Source organism: Callionymus lyra, chromosome 11, assembly GCF_982586985.1.
Source record: "Callionymus lyra chromosome 11, fCalLyr1.hap1.1, whole genome shotgun sequence".
NCBI classification, from domain to species: Eukaryota; Metazoa; Chordata; class Actinopteri; order Syngnathiformes; family Callionymidae; genus Callionymus; species Callionymus lyra.
The window spans coordinates 7,395,539-7,413,592 of NC_141828.1; the positions used below are offsets into that span (position 1 = coordinate 7,395,539).

The following is an 18,054-nucleotide window of genomic DNA, read 5'->3' on the forward strand; positions in this document are numbered from 1 at the left end:
TTCCCGGAAGTGAAGGCTTGTTGTCGGTGTGCTCAGAAAGTGAGGCGGTCCTGAACACTTTCGTGGAAAGTGGAGTGACACAGCGCACTGACAACAGAACCTTTGTACATCTGCGATTACGAGGACTGTCTTCGTATCTTTCTTTTATAGGTGACTATGACGTGATCGATAGAGATGAACGGAAGTTAGCCGGTTAGCTGCGGCTAACTAGCTTACACTTTGTTGTAGCTGTCTTGTGACTGTGAAACGCGGAAATGAAATGAAGTGAAACCTTATTTGTTATTGGACGTCTTTGTAGTTGCACTATTAAGACATTAAAACGACCGATTATCTTAAAAAGTTCGTTTACTAAAAGCTATTTAGTTTAGTTTATTTTTAGTTTTCTCTCTTTTGATCTAAATCTATACTCAAGACATGGACCGTTTGAATTGGATCTACTGTCCAAGATCATCCTTGTTTTGTTTCAGTTGATCGACTTCAAACTAGTCCAATAATATGATTCCTTTCATTTCACGCTGTAGCTCAAACCTTCTATGTTTCGTGTGGCAAGAGCAAGTGTCAGCATCAAGCAGCGTTTCATTTCTGCCTCTCAAGCTCACATGGCGCCGCCGAAGAAGACGACGCTCCCCAAACCTCTCCCTGACGCCTTCATCCTGACCGACACCTGCAAGAAAAAATGGAAACTGGGTCGGAAGTTCGGTCAAGGTGGATTCGGGCTGATCTATCTGGGTGAGGGAACCTGCGACCGTCACCAGGCTTTAACTTAAGATTCTATTTCCTTTCAAAATATGGTTCACAGTTGTTAAACTAATCTCCTTCTCCTCTCAGCCTCACAGGACGTCCAGGCTCCTGTTGCAGAGGACACAGAGTTTGTTATAAAAGTGGTGAGTTAATTGCCATACTTCCTCTGAACCTTCCTCTTTTTTAAAAAAGACAACAACATCAACATATGTCATTACTTTTGAATGTCTCATACAATATTTGACTTGCATAATAGTTGGTTTATTATGTGCGGATATCATCTCTTCATAGCCAACAACCGATTTACGCAGAAAACCTATATATATATATATATATATATATATATATCTATTGTGATCATAAGTTTATCATCTACATGTTGTTGCAAACACACTGAAATACCACTGACGGTGACAACCAAATGAGACACAAATTGATGCTTAAAGAAGTTGATTTCTCATCACACATCTCTGATTGTGTACACAAAACTCAGCTGTCTGTCAGTTTCAGGTCTGACTACGGATCTGACCACGCAGGTGCAAGAGTCTAATTTTGGAACACAACACCCTTGTTCTTGTTTCTGACAGCTGATATAACTCGTGCTAAAATAATATACAGGTGACAGGGTTAAATGGAGTTTTAACAAAGATTATAAAATCTGACATTGTAATCAATTACTTCAGTGAAATTGTGGTGGACAACTTTATAACGTCACTCTTCTTCTGTCATTAAGTTGTTAAGTCTGTATTTAGAACAAACTGGTGAATATTTCCGTCTGCACCGCAGGAGTATCTGGCAAACGGTCCCCTGTTCTGTGAACTCAAGTTCTACCAGAGGGCAGCCAAGCTGGAAAACAGTGAGTACCTCCACCTGCCCGGCGCTTCCGTCGAACACATGGCTTTGACTGATGAAGTGGTCGCCTGCGCCGCTGATCCAACTGTAATTAATAATAAGCCAAAGCAAACACGCACCTCAGTGGCAGTTACCCCTCAATGTCTGCCCTTTGCTGGGAGACGCGCTGGAGAGGGAAGCACTCATACGTGATGATTCCTGGGCCTCCACTGAGCCCCTGACCACCTGCCAGTCTGGTGTAGCGCCAGTCAGGCCAGCAGCCATGGAGGCCTCGTGCCAGGCGGAGCTTTGTCTGTGGCCTCTGTGTGTGTTGACTCAACTGCTGTAAGATTGATTTGGACTCTGTTTGTTTGATTAAAAACACAAATCAAAGTTTAATAATTTTGAAAAACTGAAGGAAAATGTCATTAATTTCTTTCTACAACATTCTTAAAAAGTACATGGACAAGTCTTCTCTTGGTCATCATTAGCCTTCAGGAGCTGTGTTCATTTGTTTTCAGTGCAAAAATGGACGAAGACCAAAAAGTTGGACTTCCTGGGTGTCCCGGGGTTCTGGGGGTTTGGACAGGCTGAACACAACGGCCTCAGGTGAGGATGTGACACTTGCTCAGATGTGACTCCCGAGGCCTCGTCGTCAAATTCTATTCTCCTGCTCTACAGCTATCGCTTCATGGTCATGGACCGTCTGGGCTGCGACCTCCAGAAAATGTTCGAGCGCTCGGGTCGCTTCAAGAAAGACACTGTGCTGGAGCTGGGAAGTAGACTGGTGGGTCTGAATCGACGTGGTGCGGCCGTGAAACTTTACGTGAAGAGAAAAACAATATTATGTCCTCTGTGCAGGTGGATGCTCTTGAATACATCCATGACAGTGAATATGTCCATGCAGACATTAAAGCCTCCAACCTCATGCTGGGATTCAAGGACCCGCATCAGGTCTGTCAACTCACCCATGGACACTCTGCTTTAAAACTGGGTTAAACGTCTCCTACAACACTTGTTTTATGTGATCCAGGTCTACCTGGCGGACTACGGGCTGTCCTACCGCTTCAGTCCTCAGGGAGAACATATAGCGCACAAAGAGAGGCCAAAGGACTGTCATAACGGCACCATCGAGTACACCAGTCTGGACGCTCACAAAGGAGTGTGTGAGTGTTTCTGCTCATCTTTCTACAAGTCAAACCTCAGCGTATCCCTAATGTCGGCTCATTTTAAGCACTTTAGAATATGTTTTTTCTTAAGAGATTCTTTATTTATAAAGGATTGCTGTTTTGTGTGGCCCCGGGGATCCTTTATGAAACAGCTTTACTGATTTAAAGTGAGCAATAACAGACCCTCCAGTTTTTAAAAGGGCTCATTTCCAAAAAGTGATCTATAAATGTCATCAATTTTATCCTTAAAGGGCAACTAATGTGTTGATTTAAGTGAGTCTTAAATGGAGGTTGGACTCTATTGTATCATCAGTGTCTGTTAGTTCAAAACTCTTATTTTCATTTAAATATTGACATTATAAAATTATCTTAAGCCCCGCCCACTTAAAACACTTAGTTTGCCATAACCACTCCCACTCTGCTGTGATTGGTCAGGCCTCAGGTCGTCACGGAACATAGGTTGGCCTTTTAATGTCTAAAAATCAAATTAAGGATGTTAAATACAGGACAGAGAACATGTCTGTGGTTCAATGTGTTTATATTTTTAACCTGACAAACTAGACATCGCAAAATCACAACTTGAATACAAGAAACAACACAAATATTGTGTCAGAGAAAAGTACAAGATGTATAATTGACTGATAAAAAATACAAAATGACCTTAAGTGACTCAGACTCACTGGTGATGTTTATAGAAGTTATATGTCCCATTATTTTCCTTGATTTTCTGGAACTCCTGTTGTGTTATCAGTTTTATCTTGACCTTTAAAGTATATACTTTATTGAATATTGTTTTGATTGTTTAAGCGCTTTGTGACCCTGGTCTGGAAAAGCACCATATAAATAAAAATTACTTACTTACTATTACCGAGCATTAAGTCAAAGTCCAGTTTCATCATATCTACAAATACTTTGTCAGATGTTAGAACCTACTGCAGGTCCAGGGCCCCTCGAAGTCGAGTTGTTCTTCTGTGCTCCGTTCGGTCAGTCGACGTGGAAGAGCCAACCCTGCGCCTCTCTTGCTGCTATTGGGAACACATTAACGGGCAAATTGCCTACATGCTCCCTCTCTTCATCCACCATCGATCCGGCCTCCTCGGCCCCCGCTGGATCTTGGCTCTGTTTAACAGCCGCCTAATTAGCCCGAGTCATAACCTGCATCGTGTATCGGTCTCTGGTTAATTAATGGCTCTGCTGTTTGGTTAGAGCGACTGCTGATAACCTTCACGCCGGCACAACTTCCACTGCCCACCGGTTCAATAACGGCGGGTCCCGCCGAGGTTCCGACGGCCTAATCACGGCGATCAATAACCAAAGTGTCCAGTCAGCGGCGAGATCAGACGAGAGTCGTGTCACTTTTAATGGAAACGAGCGTGGAGTGAGAAGTGCTCGGAGTAAGTCTGAGGGAAACACACGACCACGTTCATGGTTGATCAAGGATTGAAATAATCAAGGCTGGATTGTTGACCCAATGGAAGTTATTTTAAGTAAATAAAAACTTAATTATTTTGTGATTAAAAACAGTCAAGTGTTGGAGTGAGTTGCGTCAGTTTTGCAGCGAGAAGATTCACTTTAAGGTCAAAGTCACATTTGAGTGTCATTAGGTGTTGAAAAGTAAGTAAGTAATATTTGTAAAGTGCTTTTCTAGACCAGGGTCACAAAGCACTCAAACAATCAAAGGGTCCTTTAACCAAAATTTCCCAGAGGGCCAGATTTTCTGTTGTGTGTCGGGTAAACCGATCAAAAATACATTTACAATGATTTAAATGTAGCCCTTATGTACTGAAGTGTCTCCTCATGTTAAACTTCTTATGAGGACAGATTTTTTTGTCACAATGAACAAGAAAAATGAATCAGGAATTTCCTTTTTTTAAATGTTTCCAGTCCATTTGTCGTTAAAGCTTCACGTGCTTTACCGAATAGTTTTGTTCAAGAGCCACATGAAGATGAGATTGAGAGATTCCAATGCTGTGTCTCAAATCGCATACTACTCTTAGTATGCTAGAAGTTAGTATGCATCAGTTTAGTGTACATACTAACTAGTAGGCAAATTCTCCACAGATAGTATGTCTCAAATCAAACTCTGCTGCTACACACTAACAGGAAATCACATGACAGCTTCTTCTTCTATTTAACGATGTTTCAACCAGCTGTTTGAACGCTATCGCCACCTGCTGGCAGCACGTTTTGCAACTTTGGAAAAAGAAAAAATATGAGAATCTAAATAATCGTGAGATATTTAAGCTGGTATCAGCAGCGAAGACGTGTTTATCCTCCTACTGCTGCTGAAAATGCACCTGTAAGTATATGAATATATATGCATATATATATGACGTAACTTCCGTTTAAAACGTCATTAAGATGGCGGCTGTTTAGTGTGGTTAGTGTCCATCGAACCATGCTAGTTTTGTGGGCGTGTTAGTACGCCAATTTAGTGTGCATGGCGCACTAAATTTCGCATACTAAGAATTGAGAAGCACTTACGCACTAAAAATACTAACATTTAGTACGCTAGTATGCGATTTGAGACACAGCACAAGAGTCCTGTCAGGCGGAGGGAGCCACGTGTTCTTAGTTTGTTGGCTTTCACATGAGAATACAGGTTTGTGAACGTCCGTAAACTGCAGCAGAGCTCGTTACAAACTGGATTCAATCACTTCCTCGTGACCGAGTTGAATCTTAAATCTGTGGATCTCCAGCTGACAAGAACGTAACGAGGGGATTCTTCTACTGAGCCGAAGCCCGAGTTCAGTTGAACACGTGGTCGTCCTCGTGTTTCCCTCAATCAACCGGTCGTCCAACTCATCCTCCATCACTCGACCCCCTGCCGGTCTGGTGTTGGGCTCCTCTCCGTGACTCGCTGGAGTCTCATCTCGTGTACAAAGATTCCTCCCCTGCGATGGTAATCAGATTACCGGCATCGTTTGTAATCTGCTCCTCCGCGGAGTCGACGGCGCTCCCCGCTCGGCCGCCGCTGTCGGGCTGCGCGAGGATCGATGGCGGGAGCAGATTTCTTCTCTCTGATGGAGTCAGTCGATAGGTAATTTCTCCACAGAACCCCGGGCCACCGTTACAGTATCGAGCCGCTAAAAACTCCCTGAGCTCGACCCCTTCGGGCCGGACTATTGACGGACCCCACACACAAGTGAAACCCCGCGAGAAACGTGGAGGAGGCACAAAAAAGTTTTGGTCGAACACACTGAGAATAAGTTGATCGTGAACGTTCGAGGACGGACTTTGACTGGAATGTGTTTTTTTTTCACGCAGCCGCCTCCAGGCGCAGCGACCTCCAGATTCTGGGCTTCTGTTTACTCCACTGGGTGTGCGGGTCTCTGCCATGGGAGGATGTGCTGAAGAATGCAGAGAAGGTCCACGAGGCCAAGAGCAGGTGAGAAGAATCCTGAGGTTTGACAAATACACGCCTTCCTCACTGTGGTCTTCCTCAGGCTGGTGGACGGGCTGCCGGGGTCGGTGAAGAAACTGGCCTTGAACAAAGGCGACACAGGTGAGTCAGTCCAGGATAAGAGACAGAAAATGATCCGTGGTCTGCTGCACGTGTTCCTCAAACTGTTCTGGAGCGAGGACACTTCCACTCAGGTTTGAGACGAATCGTTGTCCGGCTCAGAAGTCAAGTCGACGATTCTCAAACGTTCCCTTCGGTCGGCTCTGGAGGTCGACCTGATGATGTATGTTCGTGAGGAGTCTCCTTCACGCTCGCTCCGGCTGCTCCAGTCAGATAAGGGCAGAGGATGAATCAAGCGACGCGGTTGATGGAAGTAGAAGTTTGTCACGTGACCAGAGCGCACGTGACGCAGATGGACGTCTTCATAACTGTGGAGATGAATAGTTTCGAGTCTCTTTGACCGACTCGTGTAGACGTGGAGCTTCATTGTCGCGCGACTTTCCCAGTGTGTTTTGATTACTTCTTCCTCCGAGGCAGAGGTCGTGGGGGCAGCATCCGACGTGAAGCCGTCCTGGATCCAGTCCCTCTGGGGGGGGTTAAGATGTGTTCCGTGGTTGAACCTGTGCGTGTCTCCTCCAGATGAAGTGGCAAACTTCCTGAGCTACGTCAAAACTCTGGGCTACGAGGACAAACCCGACTACCAGGGGATCAAGCGGATGCTGAGCACCAAAGGCGGCAAGAAGTTGGATTTCTCCGTTCCTGGAAGTTCAGATGCGGCGACAACAAGCAAGGTATGTCAGGAAGTAGACGCACAACCTCACGAGTCAACCATTCAATCATAGTCCTCACAAACAAAATACATTATTTCTTCATTCGTTCATCTGCACAAACATTTAAACTTCCCCCTAAAGAAGAGCCGCGGCGACACAAACATCCGGAGTTCTGGACCTCCAGGCTCTTGACCCCCCACTTCTCAACGGTCCAATTTTCAGGCGGCACTAGGTCTCCAATTACGCTCGCCGCTCCCTCTCGTGGTTCATCTCCACCTGGAGTGGCGGCCAGTTTGATCCCGGTTGAGAGTGGAGTGGCGGCTGAGTCATGTGACGTGTCTGTCAACAGAAGTCCGGGCGAAAACGAGGCGCGACCAAAGCCTTCGCCGCCAGTGTAGACCCCGACTCTGACGTCGACTCAGCTCCGGCTGTTGCTCCCAAACGACGGAAAAAAGCTGCCGCTAAACCACGACCGCGGGTGAGTCACGGGTTCACGACCTTCTCACTGTCTGGTCATGTGACCGTCCTTCACTTCACATCCAAAATGACCAGACACTGGTCGCGAATTAACGTATTTTCTGCACTATTAGGCGCACCTTCAATGAATGGCCTATTTTAGAAGTGTTTTCATAAATAGTTTGCACAGGATTATAAGGCGCATAGAATAAAAGATACAGTCAAACGTTTGACTGGGGTTGTGTTATGTATCCACTAGATAAAGCTGTGCTAAAGGGAATGTCAACAGTCAGATAAGGTCAAACTTTACTAAGTGTTCTGACAACTCTGTTCACTCTGAAGGTAACGATGTTCAAATGATGTTTAAAAGGCTTCAATTAGCAGCAGCGCGTGAGACTGGTGTTGTGAGCAGACAAATGTTGAGGGGGCAGCAGTTAAGTTGAGCGCGTGTATGACGGCTAGAGCCCTCGTGTATGACTGGTTGAGCGCGCAGCAGAGTGATTTTGAGTCTACAACAACCAAGACACACTCGCTCAAACTATTGGCAGTAATATCACTCCATAGCCGTCCGCCATGATGTGACGTGCATCGTTAATCCCATCCCGTGATGACGCAATGACATAATCCCGCCCATGGTGCGTCGGCTCAGTCGGCGCAGAGTCATGAAAGTGAAAAGTGCCTTTTAAGTGCGTCTTATAGTGCGGAAAATACAGTAATGAATAATGAAGGGATTTCACACATTTCTGCTGCTTTGAGTCAAATGTTTATTTACAACCCGTTATAAACGGGCATCATTTTTCGTTTGAAAATACTTAAAATAAAACATTTGATCCTGTTGAGCCAACCATGTCGTTTTTAGGGACATTCTGTATCAGTCGTCATGAAGTTAATAAGATTTTCCTTCTCTGCTCAGTCAAGAGTCAAACCACCACCAGTGGAAGATAAGGAGGACCAGCAGCAAGAAAGACCAAAACCCATCGACGCTTGCTACCTCAGAGGACCCCCAATGGGAGAGAGGACGATTCAGACGGTAGGAAGACACACACACACCCTCAAAGACACCATGGGAACAAAACCGTCTCTTGACTCTTTTAGAAGGAAGTGGTGAAACGGAAAGTGAGGTCAAGACCTGATCCCGTACCTTCTGTGGAGGAGCCGCCCAGACCCAGGCGGGCCACGCGACACAAGGAGGTGTGAAGCCCGAACGTTCCACAGATTTTTTTATTTTTTTTTCTCCACTTTGCAGCAAGTCAAAAACACTCGTGTCGGACATTCCATCATTTGTGACAGAAAGGGCACGGGGGCTTCACTCAGCTAGAGGGGGACGGAAGGTTCTGGGACAGCCAGGAACCAGGTGGAGGTGCGACGTGGACTCACGTGACCGCCCGCGACGAGCCGAGGCCGTCCAGTCCGAGCCGCTCTCACGTGGGATGGTGGGTTTTCGGGGTGTCGTCGGTTCTGCTGGCGACTACCGTGATGATTGACTTTCTGACATGAGGAGCGGCGCCGGGGCGTCCGTCAGGACTTAGCGGCGGCCGCCATTTTAACAGTGATGGGCTGAAAGGAGAGTCGTTTTGGATTATTTGCAAAGAAATAAAACTTGAATAAAAGCTCAAAAATGACGTGCACTCTTCTTCGGAACTAAAAAAAAAAGTTACATGTGTGACTTTCACTCGCCGAAAAATGCGCCGCTTTCACACTCGCACTTTACTTGCTCCACAAGTAGCCGCGGCCGTGAATGCGGCACATTTTTCCGTCGACGCACTCGGCGGCGCCTCTGAAAGGAGAAGGCCGCGACGCATTCATGCTCGCTAATCACGTCTATTGACTCGCCGGCGAAGGCCTCCCCGGAGCGGACGTCAGCGGCGGCGCCGGCGTACCTTGCTGCAGTAAGGACACTCTCCAAAGACAATGTTGAAGCTCTGCCTGCTGGCGGGCAGCACGCGCAGCCACTGAAAGAAGAGCACGGAGAGAGAAAAGGCTTTAATGGGAGTCACCTTGGAGCTTTTGTCGAGGCTCGCACAAAAGATTAAGGCGCAGCGGCGGCGAGCGAAGAGTTAATTCCTACCAGCTAGAAATCATCTGATTGAGATTCCTGATCCGAGTTCTCGAGTTAACATTAAAAAAATGGTGGTTATGAAGAAGGTCGACGGGTGAGCGGGAGGGTGTGTATCGGCAAGAATCTGGCGGTACGTATCACGATACAGGGACGGTTATGATATAGTTTGAAACTAGTAACTATTACTACTGTGTAGTATTTTCGAGTACTTGACTCAGGTGTTGCACAATTTACAGACCAAATGACTCTTGACGAAGTCGTAACTGCTTTCATTTATTTCAAACCAAAATATGTCCAAACATCAGCTGCTGGAGTCGCTGTATCCTCTTGTCCTCAGTCATCGTGATGGGCTGACGAAGCTTCATGAATCGGCGTCATGTTGTTCCGAGGTCATTAGGTGGCGCCATCAGTTTAAAAATGATGTTTCATTAGAACAGTTGTTCAAAGGAAAATAGTGCAGAGACGCCATCTAGTGGACTCTGAAGATAATGACACTGTTTCATGAAGCTTCATCAGTCCATCACTGGTTGGGATCTCGCAGGATTTTATTGCACCTTTAGCCGCAGAGAATATAATGACTTCTGCCATAGAGTGGCTGAAGGTTTAATTGCAACATATAAATAAATAAACGCTCTGGATATTTGCACGTGAATTGTAAATTAAAAACAATTAAATTATTGTTTTTACACATTAAAGTGAAAAATAAACCATGAAAGAACTTTAATTAAAATGAACCATGTTTTAAAAAAGATCCAAAAGGGAAGAAGAAACATCAATTCAGTGCTTTTAAATAAGAGTTAAAAATATTGAGATTAAATATCAATATTTTCTCACTCAACGAAGGTTTTCAGTTTTCTGTTGTGTATTACTACTGCCTCGGTGCAAGAAGGTATGGTGAAGCTTCATGAAACAGTGTCATGTTGTTTAGAGGTCAGTAGGTGGCGCCATCAGTTTAAAAATGATGTTTCATTAGAACAGGTGTTCAAAACAAAGGAAAATAGTGCAGCGACGCCATCTAGTGGACAATAATGACACTGTTTCATGAAGCTTCATCAACACATCACTGGTTTCCGGTTCACTTCCAACTTCATGGTCATACGTGTGCATGTACGTGTGCGTGTTCTTACCTCGTACAAACAGTCCTGGTGGAAGGGTTGACCGCAGCGAGGCTCGTTACACACCTGGTCAGGTATGGCCGGTCCGAGTCGATACGAGTAGCAGATTCCACACTCCACGCTGAAGCTCTACACACACACACACACACACACACACACACACACACGCACACACACACACACTTGTAAAGTCAACATGTGAAACCATAAAACACCAGCAGCAGTTTAGTCTCACACACACACACACACTCGTTTGCATTTTAGTGTAATGAGTCGCTCCTGTTTTGGCGGAGCGATCCATTAGGAGGGAGGATGGCAGGTAAAAAAAAAAAAGAAAAAAAAGTCAACATCTGGTCAACTCAACTTTTTCCGTCTCTCGCCTGCATGTTAATGAAGCTGCAGCATTAATCACCGCGGCGACGGCGGGTAAACACGGCGGCCTTTCAACCCGCCAGCAGAGACAGAAGCTGCGTTTAAAAAAGATAAATGCTCGCCTGTGATTAAAGCGGCTTGAGAGAGCGGAGGAATCGGCCATCTTTGTTATTCTAATGATCGAATATGTAAACAAGCCAATTAAAGAGAATCTGGACGACGCTCGTCCGCCCCCTTACACTTGAAACACACACAGGTATGCGCGGGAAGAAGAAGAAGAAGAAGAAAAAGAAGAAGAAGAAGAAGAGGGAGGTGTGGGGGGGGCAGGTGTGTGTGACATACAGATTTTTCGTGGGTGGCGGGCGACGGAAACTCGATCTCCAAAACATCCCGGAGGTTGAGCAAGACGCTGCAGTCGGGGTTCCTGCCGGCAGACGACACACACAGTCAACACACACACAGTCAACACACACTCCTTCACACAGTCAACACACACTCCTTCACACACTAATTAAGCAAATGCAAATGAGGTAAACGGCCAATGACGGCGAGAGGCGGCGCCCGAGAGGAGCTTCCTGTCACGCTGGGAGACGAATGTTACAAACCCGGGGTGACTTATGAGTTTGTGTTTGTGTTTGTGTTTGTGTGAGGACAGAGGTGGGAGTTCGGACCACGACGGTTGTGAGTGACAGCTGGTGCTTCCGCTGACGAGCTAGTTAGCATGTAGCATGTAAAAAAATCATTAAATATATACAGTATAATATTACATTTCTGTGTGGAGTTTGTATGTTTCTCCCCGTGTTGCACGGGTTTACTCCGGGCACTCCGGTTTCCTCCCACAGTCCAAAAACATACAGAGGTTGATTGAGAACTTTGGGGAAATTTTCCATAAGTATGAGTGTGTGTGTGATTGGTTGTCCGTCTGTGTGTGTGTCCTGGGACAGACTGGCGCCCTGTCCAGGGTGTCCCCCGACCTTTCGCCCTATGATTCTATAGGATAGGCTCCGGTCTCCCCGCGACCCCCCGGGATAAAGTGGTTGTCAATGAATGAATGAAAAATATTAAATAATAATTAAACAAAGTTCAAGCTAAAAAAAAATCAACCTGGAAATAAAAATGAAATACAAATGAAATAAAAACAAATCAGTTGAATGTTTGACCCCAAGTGGACATTGAAGAAAAATTAAAATTGTGGTCAATCTTTCTAGTTGTGTGTCTCCTCTCATGATTCGCACTTTAATTCAGAAAGTTCTCGCTAAACTGTGCATAAATTCCCCCAAACACTGTTAATAAAAAGTATGTACTTTTTTTTAGTATTGTTTTGATTGTTAAAGCGCTTTGTGACCCTGGTCTGGAAAAGCGCTATACAAATAAATATTACTTACTTACTTAAGAAGGAGGAAATAAACTTCTGGCTTTCAAATTAAGAGCCTCAGCGCAACTGTCTTCATTATCACAATGATTTTTTTGTTTGTTATCTTTTTATCATTCATTAGTTCACTCATTTTTGCCATATCTAAGGTAAGGTAAGGTAAGGTAAAACTTTATTGATCCCTCAGGAGGTCTCCTTCGGGAAATTGTTTAATCTATCCTATATATATCTATTGATTGATTAAAATGATATAAGATTGTTGCCTAATAAATAGGATTTAAATTTCGCAAAAAATGTATATATTGCGTGATCTCGCAATATATACTTTTTGTCCCCTTAGGGGCTCCGTACTTTTGGTACAAAGAAGAACACAAATAGGAAAAAAACAGAAATAAAAAAAGTAAAAGTGAGAAAAAAAAAATCTAAAATTGAATTATCATTTTTGAGTAAACTAATGAATATTTAAATCATCAGTTAAATCTCTACACAAAGTTAAGCTGAAATTAAATCACGACTATTTTGACGTCAATTGGATGTAAAAGAAAAACAACGTCAAACATGGTGAGTTTTAAATGAACCCAAATATATTCATGGATCTTGGATCCAGACAGACTTTGACTCGGGGCCCGAGACGAGGGTCTCACCACAGGTGCATGTTGGCGTTGAGCTTGTTCCTCAGCGGCGTCACGACTGCAACACACAAGCAGACTTTATTAAACCTTTCTGATGGGAAACCTGTGAGCGGACGAGCAGGAGGAGGAGGAGGCAGGAGCGCCGCCGCGTCCTGACAGATGTTTCCTCGCCATGAGCCTGGTCTCCGTGCGTCCATTTCTTATTCCTACATGCAAAAAAAAGCAATATTTTTCCCCGACGACCCCTCGTGTTCCAGGGCCCGCGAAAGTGAAGTGTGTTTAATATCCTTTGGGTTTGAATTGCTAGGCAACCGGGAGGGGGTTCGGTGACCCCGGACTCGCGGAAACAAGAGGTGACAGTTGACTGAGGCTCAGGTGCGAGGACGGCGAGGACGGCGAAGACGGCGAAGACGCCGCCGCCACGTTATTTCCACTCACGCCTGACGGCTCCTCGCTGATCTGATCTCAGTAATGGGGAAATATTTGTTGTCGCTCCGGTCCTCAGCTGGCGGCGCCGAGGAGGTCCGGGACAGCCCGGTGTGGCGCCGATGATTAATTACTCCTTCGTTATTAGCGCAGCCATAACATTATGACCACCTGTCGGGACCGAACCCCGAAGCCCACGAAAAAAAACTGGTTTGACGACGTTCAAACTTCAGAGACGTGAACCTACCGTGTTCCGCCCCCAGGAGGCAGCACTCGGGCAGCATCTTGGGGTGTCTGGGGTCCACGTCCACTTTGATGGAGACGTTGTTGCCGATGGCGATCCTCCTCATGGTGTCGGAGAACGAGGGCTTCTCCGGCTCCAGGACCCACGTCTCGGCGTCCACCTCGGCCAGGACGTCCCAGAACTCGCGCAGAGACTCCAGGACCAGCAGGAACTGGGCGTGAAGCTGAGCCAGGGTCGTCTGCCAGGATGGACAAGTTTACAGATGAAACATGCGACTTGTTAATGTTTGACTTCGAACTGTTCCACGGGTCAGTGAACGCCTCATCAGGCTCAGTAGGATGGAGGTTTTGAAGGTGCAGGTTTTGAGCTGCTATTACTAGAGAAAAAAGTCTTGGACAAACATGATCTCCTAGAAAGCCATAGTGTCCGTTGAACCAGGTCTAGCTCAGTAAACTATTCACAAGTCATGGGTTAAAGAGCCTCAATGAAACAGTGACTTCATTTTAAAATGCTGCTTGTGGACACTAGAAAATCTACTCATTTAATGAAATCACTACATTCAACAGTGTCTTATGAGGATATTGTACCATTTAAACCTTCATCAGCTGTTTTTTAATGAAACATTATCAGCTGTTTCGTAAAACTTCGTCCGCTGTTTCATGAAACGTTATCAGCTGTGTCGTGAAACTTCATCAGCTGTTTCGTAAAACTTCGTCAGCTGTTCCACGAAACTTCGTCAGCTGTTCCACGAAACTTCGTCAGCTTTTCCACTAAACTTCATCAGCTGTTTCGTGAAATTTCATCAGCTGTTTCGTGAAACTTTATTAGCTGTTTCATGAAACGTTATCAGCTGTTTCGTGAAACTTGATCAGCTGTTTCGTGAAACTTGATCAGCTGTTTCGTGAAACTTCATCAGCTGTTTCGTGAAACGTTATCAGCCGTTTCGTGAAACTTCATCAGCTGTTTCGTGAAACTTCATCAGCTGTTTCGTGGAACTTCATCAGCTGTTTCGTGAAACTTCATCAGCTGTTTCGTGGAACTTCATCAGCTGTTTCGTGAAACTTCATCAGCTGTTTCGTGGAACTTCATCAGCTGTTTCGTGAAACTTCATCAGCTGTTTTTTTCAAAACCATAAATTAAATTAGGATATTGTACCATTTAAACCTTCATCAGCTGTTTTTTAATGAAACATTATCAGCTGTTTCGTAAAACTTTGTCCGCTGTTTCATGAAACGTTATCAGCCGTTTCGTGAAACTTCATCAGCTGTTTCGTGAAACTTCATCAGCTGTTTCGTGGAACTTCATCAGCTGTTTCGTGAAACTTCATCAGCTGTTTCGTGGAACTTCATCAGCTGTTCCATGAAACTTCATCAGCTGTTCCATGAAACTTCATCAGCTGTTTCGTGAAACTTCATCAGCTGTTTCATGAAACGTTATCAGCTGTTCCATGAAACTTCATCAGCTGTTTTTTTCAAAACCATAAATTAAATGCCTTATAAGACTTTTTAAAGAAGCGTGGGAACACTGTCAATGTCAGTTATAAACCAAGAGGATGAAACTGAAGTGATGTACAAGAGTTTCTGAACTGTGTGCAACTGCCAGGAAAAGCAACAACTTCACTTTTGGAGGTTTTTAAAAAAGAAACGAGGCAAAGTAATTTGGATCAGTTCAACTTATGGCACACACACACACACACACACACACACACTGATGAGACCTTGTAGGAGTGTGTGTGAGCGCAGCAGATGGAATGAGAGAGGAAAAGGAAATAAGAGGAAAAAGTGAACCAAAAATTACGGGTCATTGTGCCAGCACAGTGCACACAATTAAGCATCGTCCAGGTGCTGAGAGCTCAGCAATTACAGCCCAATTAATGCCAGTGGCATGATTACGGCTCAGGATAACGACGCGAGGCCCAGGTTCAGGGAGATTCTGGAAAAAAGGAAAGAAGCGCAGCTAATTGAATTCCTGAGAGGAGAGCAGGAGTGTGAGAGGAGGCTTTATGAGACAGAAGCTCTCTGGTCATCTAATCACTTTCTTTGTGCTCCCGTCTTCCAGTCGCTGCGAACCTTCGCACGACTCCCTTCGATCAACTATCGGAGATCACGACGATTCAAGGCGTGAAATGTATGGTTTGTGACCCCTTAATCTTTTTTTCCCGGTCTGTCTGTGAACGCACCACGACTCAACAGTTCCAATGAATGAAGAAGAACCAGACGTTGTTTTTTTTACCATCATTAACTTCTCCATCAATCCAGCTATGAGAGATTCAGCCCAATAACACTATGTTTTATGTATTTCTTGACACTTTAAGTGGTTCTTATTGTGTTTATGAACTTCATGCATCTCTGTTATTGCCTTGCTTGGATAATAATACATTGTGTTTCAAGTCTTACGATGGTTGAATGATCCTGATCGGTAACTTTCTTTAACTGTATTGCAGCGAATGCACCGTGTTTCTGTGTGTTTTTGTGTATTTATGTCCTCGTGTGAATGCACTCAGGTGTGTAACGGTACGACTTATTGCGATATATTGTTATACTGTACATAGAAATATATATTGAGCTTTATATTATGAGTATGTAGATAACACATTGTGAAAAAATACGAGGAATGATCTATATTCGTCTGTATAATATATAAAAAATACTAGTATCCGTAGGAGTTTTTGTATAGACAAAAGTTAACAGATTTCATGAATGTTTGATGCTGCAGTGATTTTTTTCATATTAATTGGAATAAATGATGTTAAAAAACAATCAATAAAGTTCTGCTGCATTTAATTACACCATCATGAATAACTTTATGCAATATTTTATTGTATACAAATGTTTTATGTCCCTGGAATTCACCTCATATCTTTTGTAAATGTGTAAATGTACCACACATTTGTTCAGTAGCACGTCTTTTTGTAATTTCATGAATGTGTGACGGGTGTGTAGTTGGTGTCACGATACATCGGCGGGACGATCCGAAATATCGTGATACTGTAACAACAACGATATACTTAGTTTCTTATAAATCATTTAACTGTACATTTTAATCACATAGTCAACACAGGACGACAACAACTATATTTGCGTTTCACAAGTTGAGAAATAGAAGCATTAGTAACAAGTTAACACATAGTAAAGAACTATAATAAAGCACTGCTGAATATCAACACAGTATTGTGAATTAAAACGATTGCGAAGTTTATCAATAGTGTGTGAATACCTTTTGTAATTGTACCACATCTCTGTGTTAATGCATCACGAATTAAACACTTTTTTATGTACGCAACATTTGTAGTTTGATTGAAGGCATCATGTCAGCTTCGCATCTCATCTGTGCTCGTATGTAACGGCATAAAAAAGATCGACACCAGATATATGTGGTCCTTAAACGCAGCACGACTTTGTAGTAACTCGAATATCAACATCAGTTTCTATACGGTGTTCATGCGTTTTATACTTTGATGGTGACGCTGCAGCGACGCATCACGTTTGTGTGGCATCACCATGATCCAGCTGTAACGATTGTTAAATGCAGTTTTTGTTGGTGTTTCATCAACACACACACACACACACACACACCATCACACACACACACCTCTTGTACTTCCACACAAACGCAGGGAGCAGCACGTCTTGGCCCCGCAACAGAGCAGGCAATAATTACTCATTCAAATGAACATGTCAGGACTGCCGACAGACAGGCCCTCCACCCCCCCCCCCTCCCCACGCCACACACACACACACACACACACACACACACACACTTTCACTTATCTGACAAAAAACCAAATTGGCAAAGATACAGGCACGCGCACACACACTCACACACTTCACGTTGCAGTGTGGGAGAGATCCATCACAGACTCAGCAGGCAGACAGACTCCATACGGCAACGCTGTTATAAGCTGGTCCTCACTGTACGCCTGCCATGTATCAGCCCACACACACACACACACACACACACACACACACCTTCATGTTCACGTATTAACGGCTCTCTTCTTAAAGTCTCCTCCTCGATGTTTCGCTCATCTATCTGATTTCACCTCACACACACACACACACACACACACACACACACACACACACACACACACACACACACACACACACACACACACACACACACACACACACACACACACACACACACACACACACACACACACACACACACACACACACACACACACACACACACACACACACACACACACTCCCGGTCAAAGCCTCGGCGACGGCGGAGTCGTGTGTTTTCGCGGCGGACAAAGAAAGGAGTTGGAGTGACTATTAGAAAAATAAAGAGCTGGAGTGCGAGCGTGCGCGAGAGTAAATGACACTCTGGCAGGCAGTGGGAGATAAGAAGAGGAGGCTGGGTAATAGAACGCAGACAGCAAACAACAATAACGAGGAGTCAAAGAGACACAAAGAGCCTGCAGCTGAGTTCACATCAAAGCAGCTTTCTGCC

The 18,054-nt window shown here is 44.6% G+C and overlaps 2 protein-coding genes across 5 annotated transcripts in view; one reads left to right on the forward strand and one right to left on the reverse strand.

Annotated features, from left to right (window-relative positions):
• LOC148069145 (serine/threonine-protein kinase VRK1-like) lies at window positions 1-8,992 on the forward strand. 3 transcript variants are annotated; one of them, XM_087803192.1, is made up of 15 exons: window positions 1-150; window positions 595-729; window positions 829-884; window positions 1,528-1,597; window positions 2,094-2,181; window positions 2,254-2,359; window positions 2,434-2,526; window positions 2,606-2,738; window positions 6,009-6,129; window positions 6,188-6,246; window positions 6,784-6,935; window positions 7,264-7,392; window positions 8,284-8,400; window positions 8,466-8,561; window positions 8,661-8,992. In XM_087803192.1, exons 2-15 carry the CDS (start codon window positions 600-602, stop codon window positions 8,865-8,867), a joined length of 1,557 nt encoding a protein of 518 aa, XP_087659318.1. In that variant the 5' UTR covers window positions 1-150; window positions 595-599; the 3' UTR covers window positions 8,868-8,992. The 3 variants fall into 3 exon arrangements, with proteins under 3 accessions (XP_087659318.1, XP_087659319.1, XP_087659317.1); XM_087803191.1 differs by lacking the exon at window positions 1-150 and having other exon boundaries at window positions 229-729; XM_087803193.1 differs by lacking the exons at window positions 1-150; window positions 7,264-7,392 and having other exon boundaries at window positions 222-729.
• The window catches only part of fancl (FA complementation group L), a 27,084-nt gene continuing 17,820 nt past the window's right edge, over window positions 8,791-18,054 (reverse strand). The window contains exons 8-13 of one of the 2 annotated variants that reach the window (XM_087803194.1): window positions 13,594-13,828; window positions 12,933-12,978; window positions 11,259-11,340; window positions 10,557-10,673; window positions 9,251-9,322; window positions 8,791-8,927 (exon numbers count right to left, since the gene is read on the reverse strand). In XM_087803194.1, coding sequence (XP_087659320.1) covers window positions 8,889-8,927; window positions 9,251-9,322; window positions 10,557-10,673; window positions 11,259-11,340; window positions 12,933-12,978; window positions 13,594-13,828 — 591 coding nt within the window. In that variant the 3' untranslated portion in view covers window positions 8,791-8,888. The remainder of the gene's footprint in view (window positions 8,928-9,250; window positions 9,323-10,556; window positions 10,674-11,258; window positions 11,341-12,932; window positions 12,979-13,593; window positions 13,829-18,054) is intronic. The other variant, XM_087803195.1, reaches the window with a different exon arrangement.

Bases quoted from the DNA above. Each gene is read 5' to 3' on its own strand.
- LOC148069145 (XM_087803191.1), top strand. From the start codon at position 534: ATGTTTCGTGTGGCAAGAGCAAGTGTCAGCATCAAGCAGCGTTTCATT. The intron at 2,182-2,253 runs GTGAGGATGTGA...CCTGCTCTACAG, and splicing joins GCTGAACACAACGGCCTCAG to CTATCGCTTCATGGTCATGG. The intron at 2,739-6,008 runs GTGAGTGTTTCT...TTTTTCACGCAG, and splicing joins GGACGCTCACAAAGGAGTGT to CCGCCTCCAGGCGCAGCGAC.